At 41.8% G+C, this 12447-nt stretch overlaps 1 protein-coding gene across 1 annotated transcript; it reads right to left on the bottom strand.

Annotated features, from left to right (window-relative positions):
• Window positions 1-864: 864 nt before the first annotated feature.
• On the bottom strand, window positions 865-4287 carry NXT1 (nuclear transport factor 2 like export factor 1). The gene is made up of 2 exons (XM_045832644.1): window positions 3888-4287; window positions 865-1613 (listed from the first exon to the last, which is right to left on the bottom strand). Exon 2 carries the CDS (start codon window positions 1551-1553, stop codon window positions 1131-1133), a length of 423 nt encoding a protein of 140 aa, XP_045688600.1. The 5' UTR covers window positions 1554-1613; window positions 3888-4287; the 3' UTR covers window positions 865-1130.
• Window positions 4288-12447: the final 8160 nt, after the last annotated feature.

Raw genomic sequence — 12447 nt, 5'->3', positions numbered from 1 at the left:
GCTGGAACTTGATCACATGCCAAACATAGCTATAAACTCAGCTGGAAAGTTCTCTTTTAGGTGGGTACTTTGTCTCACTAAACATTGAGTTTCAGTAACTAGAGAAGGGGGAGGGTATCGGGAGGAAAGTCTCATCTGTGCCACTGTACACATCAGTGTTCTTTTCCTTCTCAATTTTCCCTTTCCAAATCCTAACCCACACCCTACCCCAAACCTAACAAAGAAAATTTAACTGAGAAGTCATGTAGCCACAAGATCTCACCTATTGGCCAAAGGATGATGAAACATTACAGTTTTCTATTACTCTTTTACATTGGAGAAATACAATTATAGAGTTGATCTTCAGTCAATAAAACTAGCTTTTAATTCTGGTGCCTTCCCTACCCCAACCTCAGTACTTCATAAAAGCAGTTCTTCACATTCTCTTTATAAGAGATTAGTTAATATAGATGCTTCATTTACAAGCAGTTATGAGCTCTTTAGTATTTCACCTGTTCTCATTCATGTAACTCTCAGCTAAGGTTTTAAGGTAGGGCCCAGCCACCTCCATTAGGTGATTCTGATGTATTCTAAGGTAAACTGCATATTAAGACACCCAAGGTGCTTTTGAAAAATGCCAATGCCCAGTCCTACCCTCAGACATTCAGGAAAGTTGATCTGGGATGTGTGGCCTGAGCAAAAGTAATTTCAAAATGTCCCAAGGAATTACAGTGTGGAAATGGTCGTGAAGCCCAGCTCCACTATACCTGGGTATACACCTGTTTCTGGTGCAGGTGCTTGGCCTTGGACCTCACACTTCTACAAAGCTTACTGCTAACTTACCTTCTCCTTAAAACCTGGTCAAACACATCAGGCAAGAGAAAATGAACATCTGTAATTGTTTTATTTGTCAGAATTTCCAGAACCAGAGTGTCTACTGGACAAGTAGAAAAATAGAAGGTTTTACTACTATGAAAAGGCAACTATGACAAACAAATATACTCAGAAAGAGGCTCCTTGGACTGAAACAAATGCAGAGTTCAGCCTGCGTAGTGTATCTTACAACAACAGAAAAGACACTGTATACCCACATTTTGAGGTCTGCATTTCCCTCCAGAGGTGGAGCTGAAGCAGAGGCCTTTCTAGCTCTATTAGCTGGCCCAGTCCTGGAACCGGAAGCAGTCACTTGCTATCTTCCACACTGTATTACTGGGTGAAGCCTGGGCAGTCAGGAGGAAGTTCTGGTTGAAGTCCCGTTGTTTGTTGCCTTCAAACTTCACTGTTCCACAGATCACAACAAGGACTGTGGTCTGGCTTGGGGTGGCTTCATCATGTACAGGCTGGCAGTCAACCACATTAATTTGGAACTCACTGGAAGGCAACATTTCAAAAAACTCACTCAAAGACTCTTGCCCTGAAACAGCATTTCCGTTCCACACCAGGGTGGCTGTGCCCATGTATAGGCGGGACAGCAGACGCCTCCGCTTATCCATGGTGGTGTAGTAGACGTTGACAAACTCCTCAGCAGCCCTGCAGGCCTGATCCACGTAAGTCTTGAAGTCCACTGATGCCATCTCTGGTTTTGCTGAAGGAGGCCTCCTTCCAGGTGATTCCTGTACCTGAGGGAGCTGGCACTGTGGGGCAGGAAGGTCAAAAAGACCCCATGTTAACACTGAACTTCATACTGTCCTGACAAGTTTTTTATTGCTGGCAAAACAATTACATACTATAGAGAGATGACTCTAGGCTCAAATTGCTGCTGACACCTAATCTTACTAAACCTCAGTTTTCTTATCTTAAAATGGATTACCACTTGTGGTATAGTCGTAATGTGAAAATTAAATACAACTGTATTCTAAGTGCTTAGTTAGAAAAGCCTGATGCCTACATGCTCAGTAAATGGTAGCTATTACTATGAATGTTAAAAACTTCATTTTATAAAACAGCATACTTGATCATGGAAGGCCACTTTTTCCTAAAAGTGTGGAACAGGTGTTCCTGTCCCTAGAAAAGTGTGGAAAATTTATCCTAGGTAAAGACAGTGGACCTCGTTGAAGAGAACAGTGGCCTAATAAAGGCCAATCAGATGGCATATGCTCATCAGCTTGTGACAGTCTGTGATAGCCTATCATGCATGAGTCCACTCCACAGATACTATAAGTTTTTTTGTTTTCATTTCTGCTTTTTTTAAAAGGCAGGTTTCTTAAGAGGGTAAAAGAACAAATGCCACAAGGACAGAACCAGAACGATGGCCATAATCCTCATGATAAGCTGTAAGAAACCTGGCAGCTGATTGAGAATGAGAATGGAGAACACATAGCATCTGTGAGCACAACTACTTACCAAGTAAGTCCTGTAAGCCACAATGGAAAGACAAGTTAGAATCAAAGAAATTCTGAGGGGTGGTAGTGGAGAGTAGGGGTGGCATAAAAGCATTTCAACTGTAGCTGAGATGCCACATTTCCTTTAAAAAGCCCAAAAGCATGAAGAAATACTATTGTCCTCCCCCTGCCCAGAGTATGGTATAACTACTACAGTTCTCTGTTCATTTTTGCGTGATTAAAATATTTCACCAAAAAGAAATCCACCAGAAGACAACATTACTAAAATAGTGGGTATGTTTAGACTTACAAAATTAAATATTGAACAAATTTTTCATTTCACAGATCTTAACTTTTTTAATGAAATAGATAAAAAAAATTCCCCACTGGACTGGGAAGGAGTCAGGTACTTTTAAGGGCTGAGAAAGATGGAGACCTCTGCCTCCTGTCAAGAACTGTAAGGAGCTGGGAGGGAGCGTGGTTCTAGGAACGAGCATTTCCAGAGCCAGATGTAGACTTTGGTTTTTCTGTTCCCTTCAGGAACCTAAAGTCAAGCCTCAACAAACACTGTGAGCTGGCTATTTGTTAAGTGTTTTACACGCACTACCTCATTTAATGGTCACCACAGCACAAATGGATGGGAGGGTATTACTATGATAATAATTATACTAAAAAAGTATAATTATTAATAATAAATAAATAAATAAATAAATAAATAAAATAATAAAAAGAAAATTAAAACTTAGGTTTGGATCTTGGCAGTAAGGACACTCTTTATCATTTATAAGAACGTGTGTGGATCTTGCAAATGTTGTCAAGATTATGCTGTCCTTTTACTTGCTTATTTTTTAAGTTCCTGTACTTATGAAATCAAGTTCATAACAGCACAATTTCTGGATCGCTAGTTTGATAATTTCCTTTCAAGGGCCCACATTTCTCTGTTGCAGGAATTCTCAATCACCAAAGGTCCACATTATTCATCATCCTGACATTCCTCAGTCTTTCTATCATCTCAATTCAATCTCAGAAACACCCTTCATCTCCCCCCCCGGCTCATATTTTCGGTTCCAATGAAGCGTGTTTTCCAAACAGTTTTAACAACCTGCCCTGCCGGATGCTTATTAAAACGACCACTTCCACTTGCTTTAGTTCAGTCACGTACAGAGCTTAAGGCCAGCTCCCCATCAAGTCAGAAAAAACGAGACCGAAAAGAAGAGGAATAAAAGCGACTATGAAGGTCGCCGACTTCCAAGGTCCCTGTCGTCTCGTTCTTTGGAGCTGTACCAAAGAATATGAAACAGGCCTCATTTCTCGTGGTGAGTGGCTTTTACCCAAACACGTAAAGCAAGCTTATTTTGGCCATCTTCTGGACAGAAAGGTGTACACTGTACACTGCTACTTCGTCGTCGTCGTCAAGCGAATTTACTATTCAGCTTTCTCACAGGCCATAGCTTGACACAGAACTGCGGCGCTGCCACCTGGAGAAGGGACAAAACCTAGCTTAATCCTGACAATGGAGGGAGTGCGTGGGAGACACACATAGGAGATGGCTAGTGAGTCCCTCAGACTGTCCAGCAGATCACCTACCTATGCCAGCGAAGGTCAGGATCGACGTGAATGGCGAACTCGGTCTGCCGGGTCAGCACCGGTAGAGGCGGCCCCGGTCCGGCCACCAGAACGCGGGCCACAGGTCCTCCAACAGCCCGCCCCGGAAGGTCACAGGGAGGGCCCGCCAATGCTCGGTGCTCTGCCGTCACTTAGAAAGAAGGAGTCGTCCTTGGCCTCTCTTTCCCCCGGGAGGTCCCGCCTGGGCTGCAGGACTTCTGAGCCTGGAGACTTTACACTTCCTTCCACGGGTTACACCGCGCAGTCCCCGATGCTCCACTATCATCCTAGCGCCCCGAAACCACCCACTCCCACCTCCACTTGAAGGGCATCTGTGCCAACCACTGGGATGGCGGTCTCGGAGGCTAGCTCCACCTAGGTGAGTCTCAAAGGAGAAGGGTACTTCCGGGAAAGGCGCTTTCCCAGAATGCCACTGCAAATCCGCGCTGGAGTTTTCATTGGTCTAAGCTGATCACTGACGCAGGCGTACTTGTTAGGTGAGATTCCTGGTTGGCTAAAACTTCCAAGTTCTCTCTTCAGGCCGGAAATTAACCGGGGAGGGGGTGGGGGCGGTCTGCTCTGCCGCCAAGGTGATCGCTTAATGAGGAAAGATAGGGAATGTGAGTGCAGGATCGCGATATCCCTCATTCTCTAGAAGTTGGGGTGATCCCAGTTAAGACCAGTGAAGTTTCTCTACTTGATGCAATTCCCGGAAACCAGCAGCAACAGTAACGCATCTTAAGGCTTTCAATCGGAGATAACATGTAGGGAGTCAGTGTGTCCCGCGGGGACACCAGGGAAACTCCACCAGTCTGTGAGTGAAGTCCGCAAATCGTCTGTGGAACTCAAGTACGCATTGAGGAAAACCAATTTATATTAAGTAGGAAATTAAAGTAAAAGTTCAGGAAGAGTTAAGGGTGTGGGTAGGGCTGGAAGTAACCAACGCATGCCAACTAGGGAAACTTAACCTTCTTATGACCAGTGAATTGAGGGCAGAAGAAGAACGGCTCAAGCTCTGGCTCAGAACCTCCTAGCTATGTGATACTTTATGCACTGTCTTTGAAACTAGCTAAATTTCACCAATCTGGAGCCTGGACTTTTATTTTAACTGAAATTTTGTTTAGAACAACAAGCTCAATAGAATGCAACCAATTAGCATGGGACTCAGGAAATTACAGTTTATAGCATAAATATAAAACTTTGGTTTCTTAAGACAAAAGATTCTTTTGTTTTATTTTCTTTTAAGATTTTATTTATTTATTTTTAGAGAGGGAAGGGAGGGAGATAGAGAGAGAGAGAGAAACATCAATGTGTGGTTGCTGGGGGTCATGGCCTGCAACCCAGGCATGTACCCTGACCGGGAATCGAACCTGCCACACTTTGGTTCGCAGCCCGCGCTCAATCCACTGAGCTACGCCAGCTAGGTGTTTTTTAGTTGTTTTTTAATTTTTTTACATTTTATTGTTCAAATACACCTATCTATATCCCGCCACCGCCCCCCCCCACCGCAATACTGCTTGTTTTTGACTATGTGTCTTTTATAGTTGTTCCTGAAAACCTTTCCCTGCTTCCCACCAATTATCCCCTCCCATCTCCATTCTGGTTATTGTCAGATTGTTCTTAATTTGAATGTCTCAGTTCATATTTTGCTTGTTTGTTTTGTTGATTAGGTTCCACTTACCTGTGAGATCATATGGTATTTGCTTTCACCATCTGGCTTATTTCACTTAGCACAATGCTGTCCAGTTTCATCCATGCTGTTGAGAAAGGTAGGAGTGCCTTTCTTTCTGCTGTGTAGTATTCTATCATGCAAATGTACCATAGTTTTTTGATCCATTCATTTACTGATAGACACTCAGATTGCCCCCAGCACTTGGCTATTGTAAACTGTGCTGCTATGAATACTGGGGTGCATAGGTTCTTATGATCGGTGTTTCAGGATTCTTAGGATATAATCCCAATAGTAGAATTGCCAGGTCAAAAGGAAGTTCCACTTTTAGTTTTCTGAGGAAATTTCATACTGTTTTCCACAGTGGCTATACCAGTCTACATTCCCACCAACAGTGTACTGGGGTTCCCTTTTCTCCACATGCTGTCCAACTCTTGTTTGTTGATTTATTTATGATGGAACTTCTCACCAGTGTGAAGTAGTATCTCCTTGTGGTTTTAATTTGCATCTCTCTGATGGCTAGTGATGCTGAGCATCTTTTCATATATTTCTGGGCCCTCTGTATGTCCTCTTTGGAGAATTGTCTGTTCAAGTCTTTCCTCCGTTTTCTAATTGGGTTGTTTGTCTTCCTGGAGTGGACTCATGTGAATTCTTTATCTATTTTGGAGATCAAATCCTTGTCCAAGGTATCATTGGCAAATATGTTTTCCCACAGAGTTGGTCCTTTTTACATTTTATTGCTCTTTTTTTTAGCTGTGCAGAAGGTTTTTATTTTGATGAGGTCCCATTTGTTTATTCTTTCCTTTAGGTCTCTTGCTCTAGGGGGCATATTGGTGAGAATATTGCTGCGTGAAATATCTGAGATTGTCTTGCCAATATTTTCCTCTAGGACTTTTATGGTGTTGCAAGTTATATTTAAGTCTTTTATCCACCTTGAATTTATTTTTGTGTGTGGTATAAGTTGGTAATTAAGTTTCATTTTTTGCATGTAGGTGTCCAGATCTCCCAACACCATTTGTTGAAGAGGCTATTTTTACTCCATTTTATGCTTCTACTCCTTTTATTAAATATTAATTGACCATAGAGGCTTGGCTTTATTTCTGGGCTCTCTATTCTGTTCTGTTGGCCTGTGTGTCTGTTCTTATGCCAGTACCAGACTTGTTTTGATCACAGTAACCATATAATGTGGTTTGATATGAGGTATTATGATCCCTCCTACTTCGTTCTTCTTTCTCAACATTGCTGCAGCTATTTGGAATTGTTTGTGGTTCCATATAAATATTTGAAATGTCTGTTCCATATCTGTGAAATATGTCATTGATACTGTAATAGGGATTGCATTGAATCTATAAATTGCTTTGGGTAATATGGACATTTTGATGATGTTAATTCTTCCAATCCATGAATATGGTTCATGCTTCCATTTGTTTGTGTGCTCCTTAATTCCTTTCTTCAGTGTTGTGTAGTTTTCTGAGTATAGGTCTTTTACCTCCTTGGTTAGGTTTATTCCTAGGTGCTTTTTTTTTTATTGCTATAGAAAATGGGATTTTTTTTCTTTTTCTGATACTTCATTGTTAGTGTACAAAAATGCCTTTGTTTTCTGAATATTGACTTTGTATCCTGCTGTTTTGCCAAATTCACTTATTAGGTTGAGTAGTTTTTTGGTGGGGTCTGTAGGATTTCCTATGTAAACTGTTACGTCACCTGCAAAAAATGACAGTTTTGCTTCCTTCTTCCCAGTTTGGATGCCTTTTATTTCTTCTTCTTGTCCAATTACTGTGGCTAGGACTTCCAATACTATGTTGAATAGAAGTGGTGAAAGTGGGCATCCTTGTCTTGTTCCTGACCTTTAGGGGATGGCTTTCCATTTTTGCCCATTGACTATGTTGTTGGTTGTGGGTCCCTCGTGTATGGCCTTTATTATGTTGAGGAATGTTCCCTCTATTCAGACTTTGCTGAGTTTTTTTTTTTATCATAAATAGATACTGTATCTTATCAAATTCTTTTTCCATATCTATTGATATGATCATGTGACTTTTGTCTTTGCTTTTGTTTATGCGATGTATTACATTTTTTGATTTGTAAATATTGTAACATCCTTGTATCCCTGGGATGAGCCCCACCTGATCATGGTGTATGATCTTTTTAATGTATTGCTGGATGAGGTTTGCCAATATTTTGTTAAGGATTTTAGTGTATATGTTCATTAGTGATACTGGCTTGTAATTTTCTTTCTTTCTTATCTCATTATCTGGTTTTGGGATTAGGATGATTCAGACTTCATAAGAAGTGTTTGGCAGTCTTCTGTCTTCTTGAATTTTTTGGAATAGTATGTGAAGGATAGGTATTAGCTCTTCCTTAAATGTTTTGTAAAATCCTCCTGTAAAACTGTCTGGTCCAGATCTTTCATGTGCTGGGAGTTTTTTGAGTTATGCTTCAATTTCATTTGCTGTTATTGGTCTATTCAGGCTTTGTGCCTCTTCTCCATTCAGTTTTGGAAGATTATATTTTTCTATAAATTTGTCCATTTCACCTAGGTTTTCAAATTTCTTGGCAAATAGTTCTTCATAGTAATTGCTTATAATCCTTTGTATTTCTGTGGTATCAGTTGTAATATCTCCTCTTTCATTTCTGATTGTGTTTATTTGGGTTTTCTCTTTTTTCCTTGATGAACCTGCTTAAAGGCTTGTTGATTTTGTTTATCTTTTCAAAGAACCAGCCCCTGGATTTATTGATCCTTAGAATTGTTTCTTTAGTCTCTACGTCGTTCAATTCTACTCTTGGTTATTTCTTTCCTTCTACTAACTCTGGGCTGTCTTTGTTGTTGTTCCTCTGGTTCTTGTAGGTGTAGGCTTACATTGTTTTTTTTTTGAAATCTTTTAATTTTTTTTAGGTAGGCATGTATTACTATGAACTTCCCTCTCATGACTGCCTTCTCTGTGTCCCATAAGTTTCGGGTCATTGTGAGTTTATTTTCATTTGTTTCCGGAAACTTTTTTATTCCTTCCCTAATCTCATTGTAGGAGGGTGAAGCCAAAGGGTTCCCAAAAGAGGGATTTGTGGTGAAGTTCAGAACTCAAGATGTCCAGGAAATATTAAAAAAATATATAGGATGTCCTCACCTTCCACCCCAGGTGTGGGTTGGGGAAAGGGACAAATGGAGCAGGGCCATTGAGAGCTGTTTCCCATAGCAACAGCCTTGCAGCTGCCCTCTGGTGTGGCCTTTTAACATATCTATGGCCTTTGGCTGGTTACATAGATATGTTAAATAGCTCTAGCCAAGCTCCGAGCCAGGGAAATGGAAGTAGCTTTCCCTAGTTATGGTGCCTGGGAGGCAACTCCCCCTGGTTACCACGCCTGTACCTGCATGAGAACTTGGAGATGATTGGTTCCATGACATGGGGCTGCACCTGCCCAGACCCACAATGCCAGTCCAGTAAAGCTGAAAGGCTTTGAGAGTTCTGGCATGTGAGTGTGGGAGGAGTCGGAAATGAGGCTGCAGAGGAAGATTGGTGCAGGGATTTAAAACCCAGACTTGGCGTCCATTGAAGAGAGAACCATGCGGCTTTAGCAGAATGGGGAGTCCTGCAGCCGCACAGACACCATCCATGATGCAGCCACCTGCAGCTCCTCTACCACCTGGCTCTGAGCCCCAGCTGGCTCTGCAGCTGCAGCCGTGAGAAGGGGCCACTAGTAAGTGACTAGAGAGCACCGGGTCACCACCTGGCCACCTGGCCACCGCCAGGCTTCAGTGCCCTGCGCCCACGCTCACCGCTCGGGCTCTCAGAGCCTCAGGCCAACCTCGCAGCTACCTGCTCTTGACCTGGGGCCAGGGCATGATGAGCTCCCTGCTAGTCCTCTGGGCACTGCTGCTGCTGCCACTGTTGCTCTCCCAGAAAGGGGATTCCCCCCCGCAGCCATGAGAAGAATCACCACGAGGCTTTAGCTGGAGATCCTGGCAACACAACCAATGGTGCTGGGAACTAAGGAAGGCCTGCCAGCTGAGCACAAATTACTAGGAAAAACCGAGAGCTGCCTAAGCCACGGACTTCTGTTTCTTTTCCTGAGATACGGTACCCCAGACTGGGCAAAGGGAGAAGGAAGGACAGTGTGTGTTTGTGAGTGTTTTAAGGGACTTTGGGATTTTAACAAAGACATTAATTCATTACTTTTAGTCTGTATAACTTAAATAAATAACTCTTTTCTTTTTCACCAATCTCTATCATGGAGAGCTATAATTCTCTGGCTTAGGGAAAGGTGAACCTAGTACAGGGGGACCCCAGGAGAAACGGGGATCAATTTGGTAGCATTGTGGGACCCTTTTCCCTGGTGGCCAATCGGGGAGAATCATGGGAAACCACATGCGGAGTAGCTTTAAAGTAATGCAACTACTTGTATATACTCAGTAAAGTCCAACAAAACTAGCCAGGAAGGATCTGCCCTATAAGAATAGAATCCCTCCAGCACATGAGGTCAATCTCTGCTTGGAGTTGGTCTGCTCCCATGTTCTCTTCTATGAACTCTGGGTGTTCGGTTCAATTCTTTGTCCTGATCACTAAGAACCTGGTTACCTGTGCCCACCTGTGACATCATTCTTGACCCATTCATTGTTTAATAGCATGCTATTAAATCTCCATGAGTTTGAGTGTTTTGGGTTTTTTCCTTGAGGTTGATTTCTAGTTTCAGTCCCTTGTGGTCAGAGAAAATGCTTGATATGATTTCAATTTTCTTGAATCTGTTGAGGCTTGTTTTGTAGACACAAGATTCATAGGTCTGTCCACTGGTCTGAAAGACTGAATAATTCTTTGCAAACCTGTGGGAGTATCTGGGTGCATGAATTTTACTGATGTTCCTACATCCTTAAGAGTGTGTTGCATTCAACTCATACGTTGTTAGCTACCCAATGACATACATTCTCTTGCATCCCTAGCAGAATTCTTGCTCTCAGATTTCAGGACATATTTAGAAAGTGGGTGAGTTCTCTTATGAGTGACCTCTCCCACCCACTTAAATAGGTGAAAAATTTGGATTATAAAAATTAAATTATAGGCTGAGTAGAGAGGGTAAACTAGCATCTATGGAGAGTTTTCACACTAAAATATCTTTATAAATCCTGAGTAAATAAAATTCAGATGTAATATACAAAAAAAAAAGCAAATCAGCATTAATGGAATGAGAATGAGAGTTGACTTTCTACATACCATTAGGTTGGATATCTACTGCTTTGTTTCTTCATGTTTTCTATGTAAGCCCTTTTTATTTTGTTAGCAAATGAGCTCTGCTGCCAACCCAATGCCAACAGGAATCTATAATCTGGGGTAGGTGAAAGGAGAGACATTATTCAGGTGAATAGTGTGCAAACTTAGGAAACACAGCCAGTGGAAGAAACCCAAAAGTATGCTCCCTACCCCCTCCCAAAGGGAAGGCACACTTTTTATAGAGAAAGTTTCTGCCCTGGTCCCTGATTAGTCTATTTCTATGCAAATGGGAAATCCAAATTTACATAGTTTGATTGGTCCACATAGTACTGCCCTGATTGGTTGGAATTAGACACCCTAACTGGTCTTTACGGAGATTTTCTGATTGTTTCATAAATGCACAAGTGATGATATAACTGCACAGTTCTGATTGAACAAGTCGGGGAGGCCTTAGCCCATTGGTCAAAATATAATTCCAGAAACTTCTTTATAAAGATTGATGGCAAGAAGTCTTGGCACCCTGATCTGTTGTACTTCCCTGAGATGCAGTGTGCATGAGAGGCTTCTGTCAGCAATGGCTGCCAGATTGTGGTTATGAATTTGAGCCCAATAAACCAGGAGGACCCATTCCTGGCAGATGGCTGTATCTCTTCTTAGAGTCCACACTTTCATTTTTAAAACTTTGGAAGAGATGACATTATTACTGAGTTTACAGTTGAGGCTGAGAAACCTGCTTCAAAGCTAAAATTAGGAGAACATTTTCCAGCTCCAAGGTCTAGTAAAAATGCAAGGCTTTAGCCCTGAGAGCCAGCAGAGCCAGTAGCAGGAGGATGGGAGAGCAGGAACCTTCCAGGTTTGTGTTGCCATCATCTAAAATTGTGCCTGATCCATAGCAAGGACTCAGTACTGTTTGAATAGACAGTTCTGGATTGAAATAACTGCTCCACAACATTGTAGTTGTAATTATTCCCCTCTAACAGTCATTTCTGTACTCTCAGAAGCAAGTCTGGTTTTTATTTCCACTATGGTTTTTGATTTTGGGAGGTTAGAGATACTTCTGGGTCTACAGAGCAAAACACAAGCACTGTATGTACTAGGCATAGTTGTACAGTAGTTGGAGGCCCAGTTTGGACTATCCAGTCTAGAGAATTTTATAGGGGATTTTGGGAAAGATGCTTTTTCTGTTTCTCCTTCTGGACATGTGTTATGTAGATGGTGCTGCTGCGGCCATCACATTCCCTGAGTGGGGAGCCCCTTATAAGGAGGCAGACAGGAGAGATAAGGAGAAATCAAACTTGATGACTGTATGGGAATGAAATCAACCCTGAAGTTTGGACTTCTCAGTTTTAAGCCAGTAAATTTCTTTTTAAAATACTCTTTTAATTGGGCATAAACGTAAAACTACTTTTGTAACTTACTGTATTTTGCCATGTGTAATGTGCTCTCATGTATGATGCACACCCACTTTTGGCCCAAACTTTCAGAAAAAAAATCTTTAATTTTTTAATTTAATTATCCTACCCTTTGCACCAGCATGGATGGAACTTGAGAGCATTATGCTAAGTGACATAAACCAGGTGGTTAGAGACAAATACCATATGATCTCACCTTTAACTGGAACCTAATCAACAAAAGAAAAAAGCAAGCAAAATATAAACAGAGACATTGAAATTAA

This window comes from Phyllostomus hastatus, unplaced genomic scaffold, assembly GCF_019186645.2.
Source record: "Phyllostomus hastatus isolate PE091 unplaced genomic scaffold, TTU_PhHast_1.1 phas_contig_17, whole genome shotgun sequence".
NCBI lineage: Eukaryota > Metazoa > Chordata > Mammalia > Chiroptera > Phyllostomidae > Phyllostomus > Phyllostomus hastatus.
This window is presented reverse-complemented; position numbering and strand designations above follow the sequence as displayed.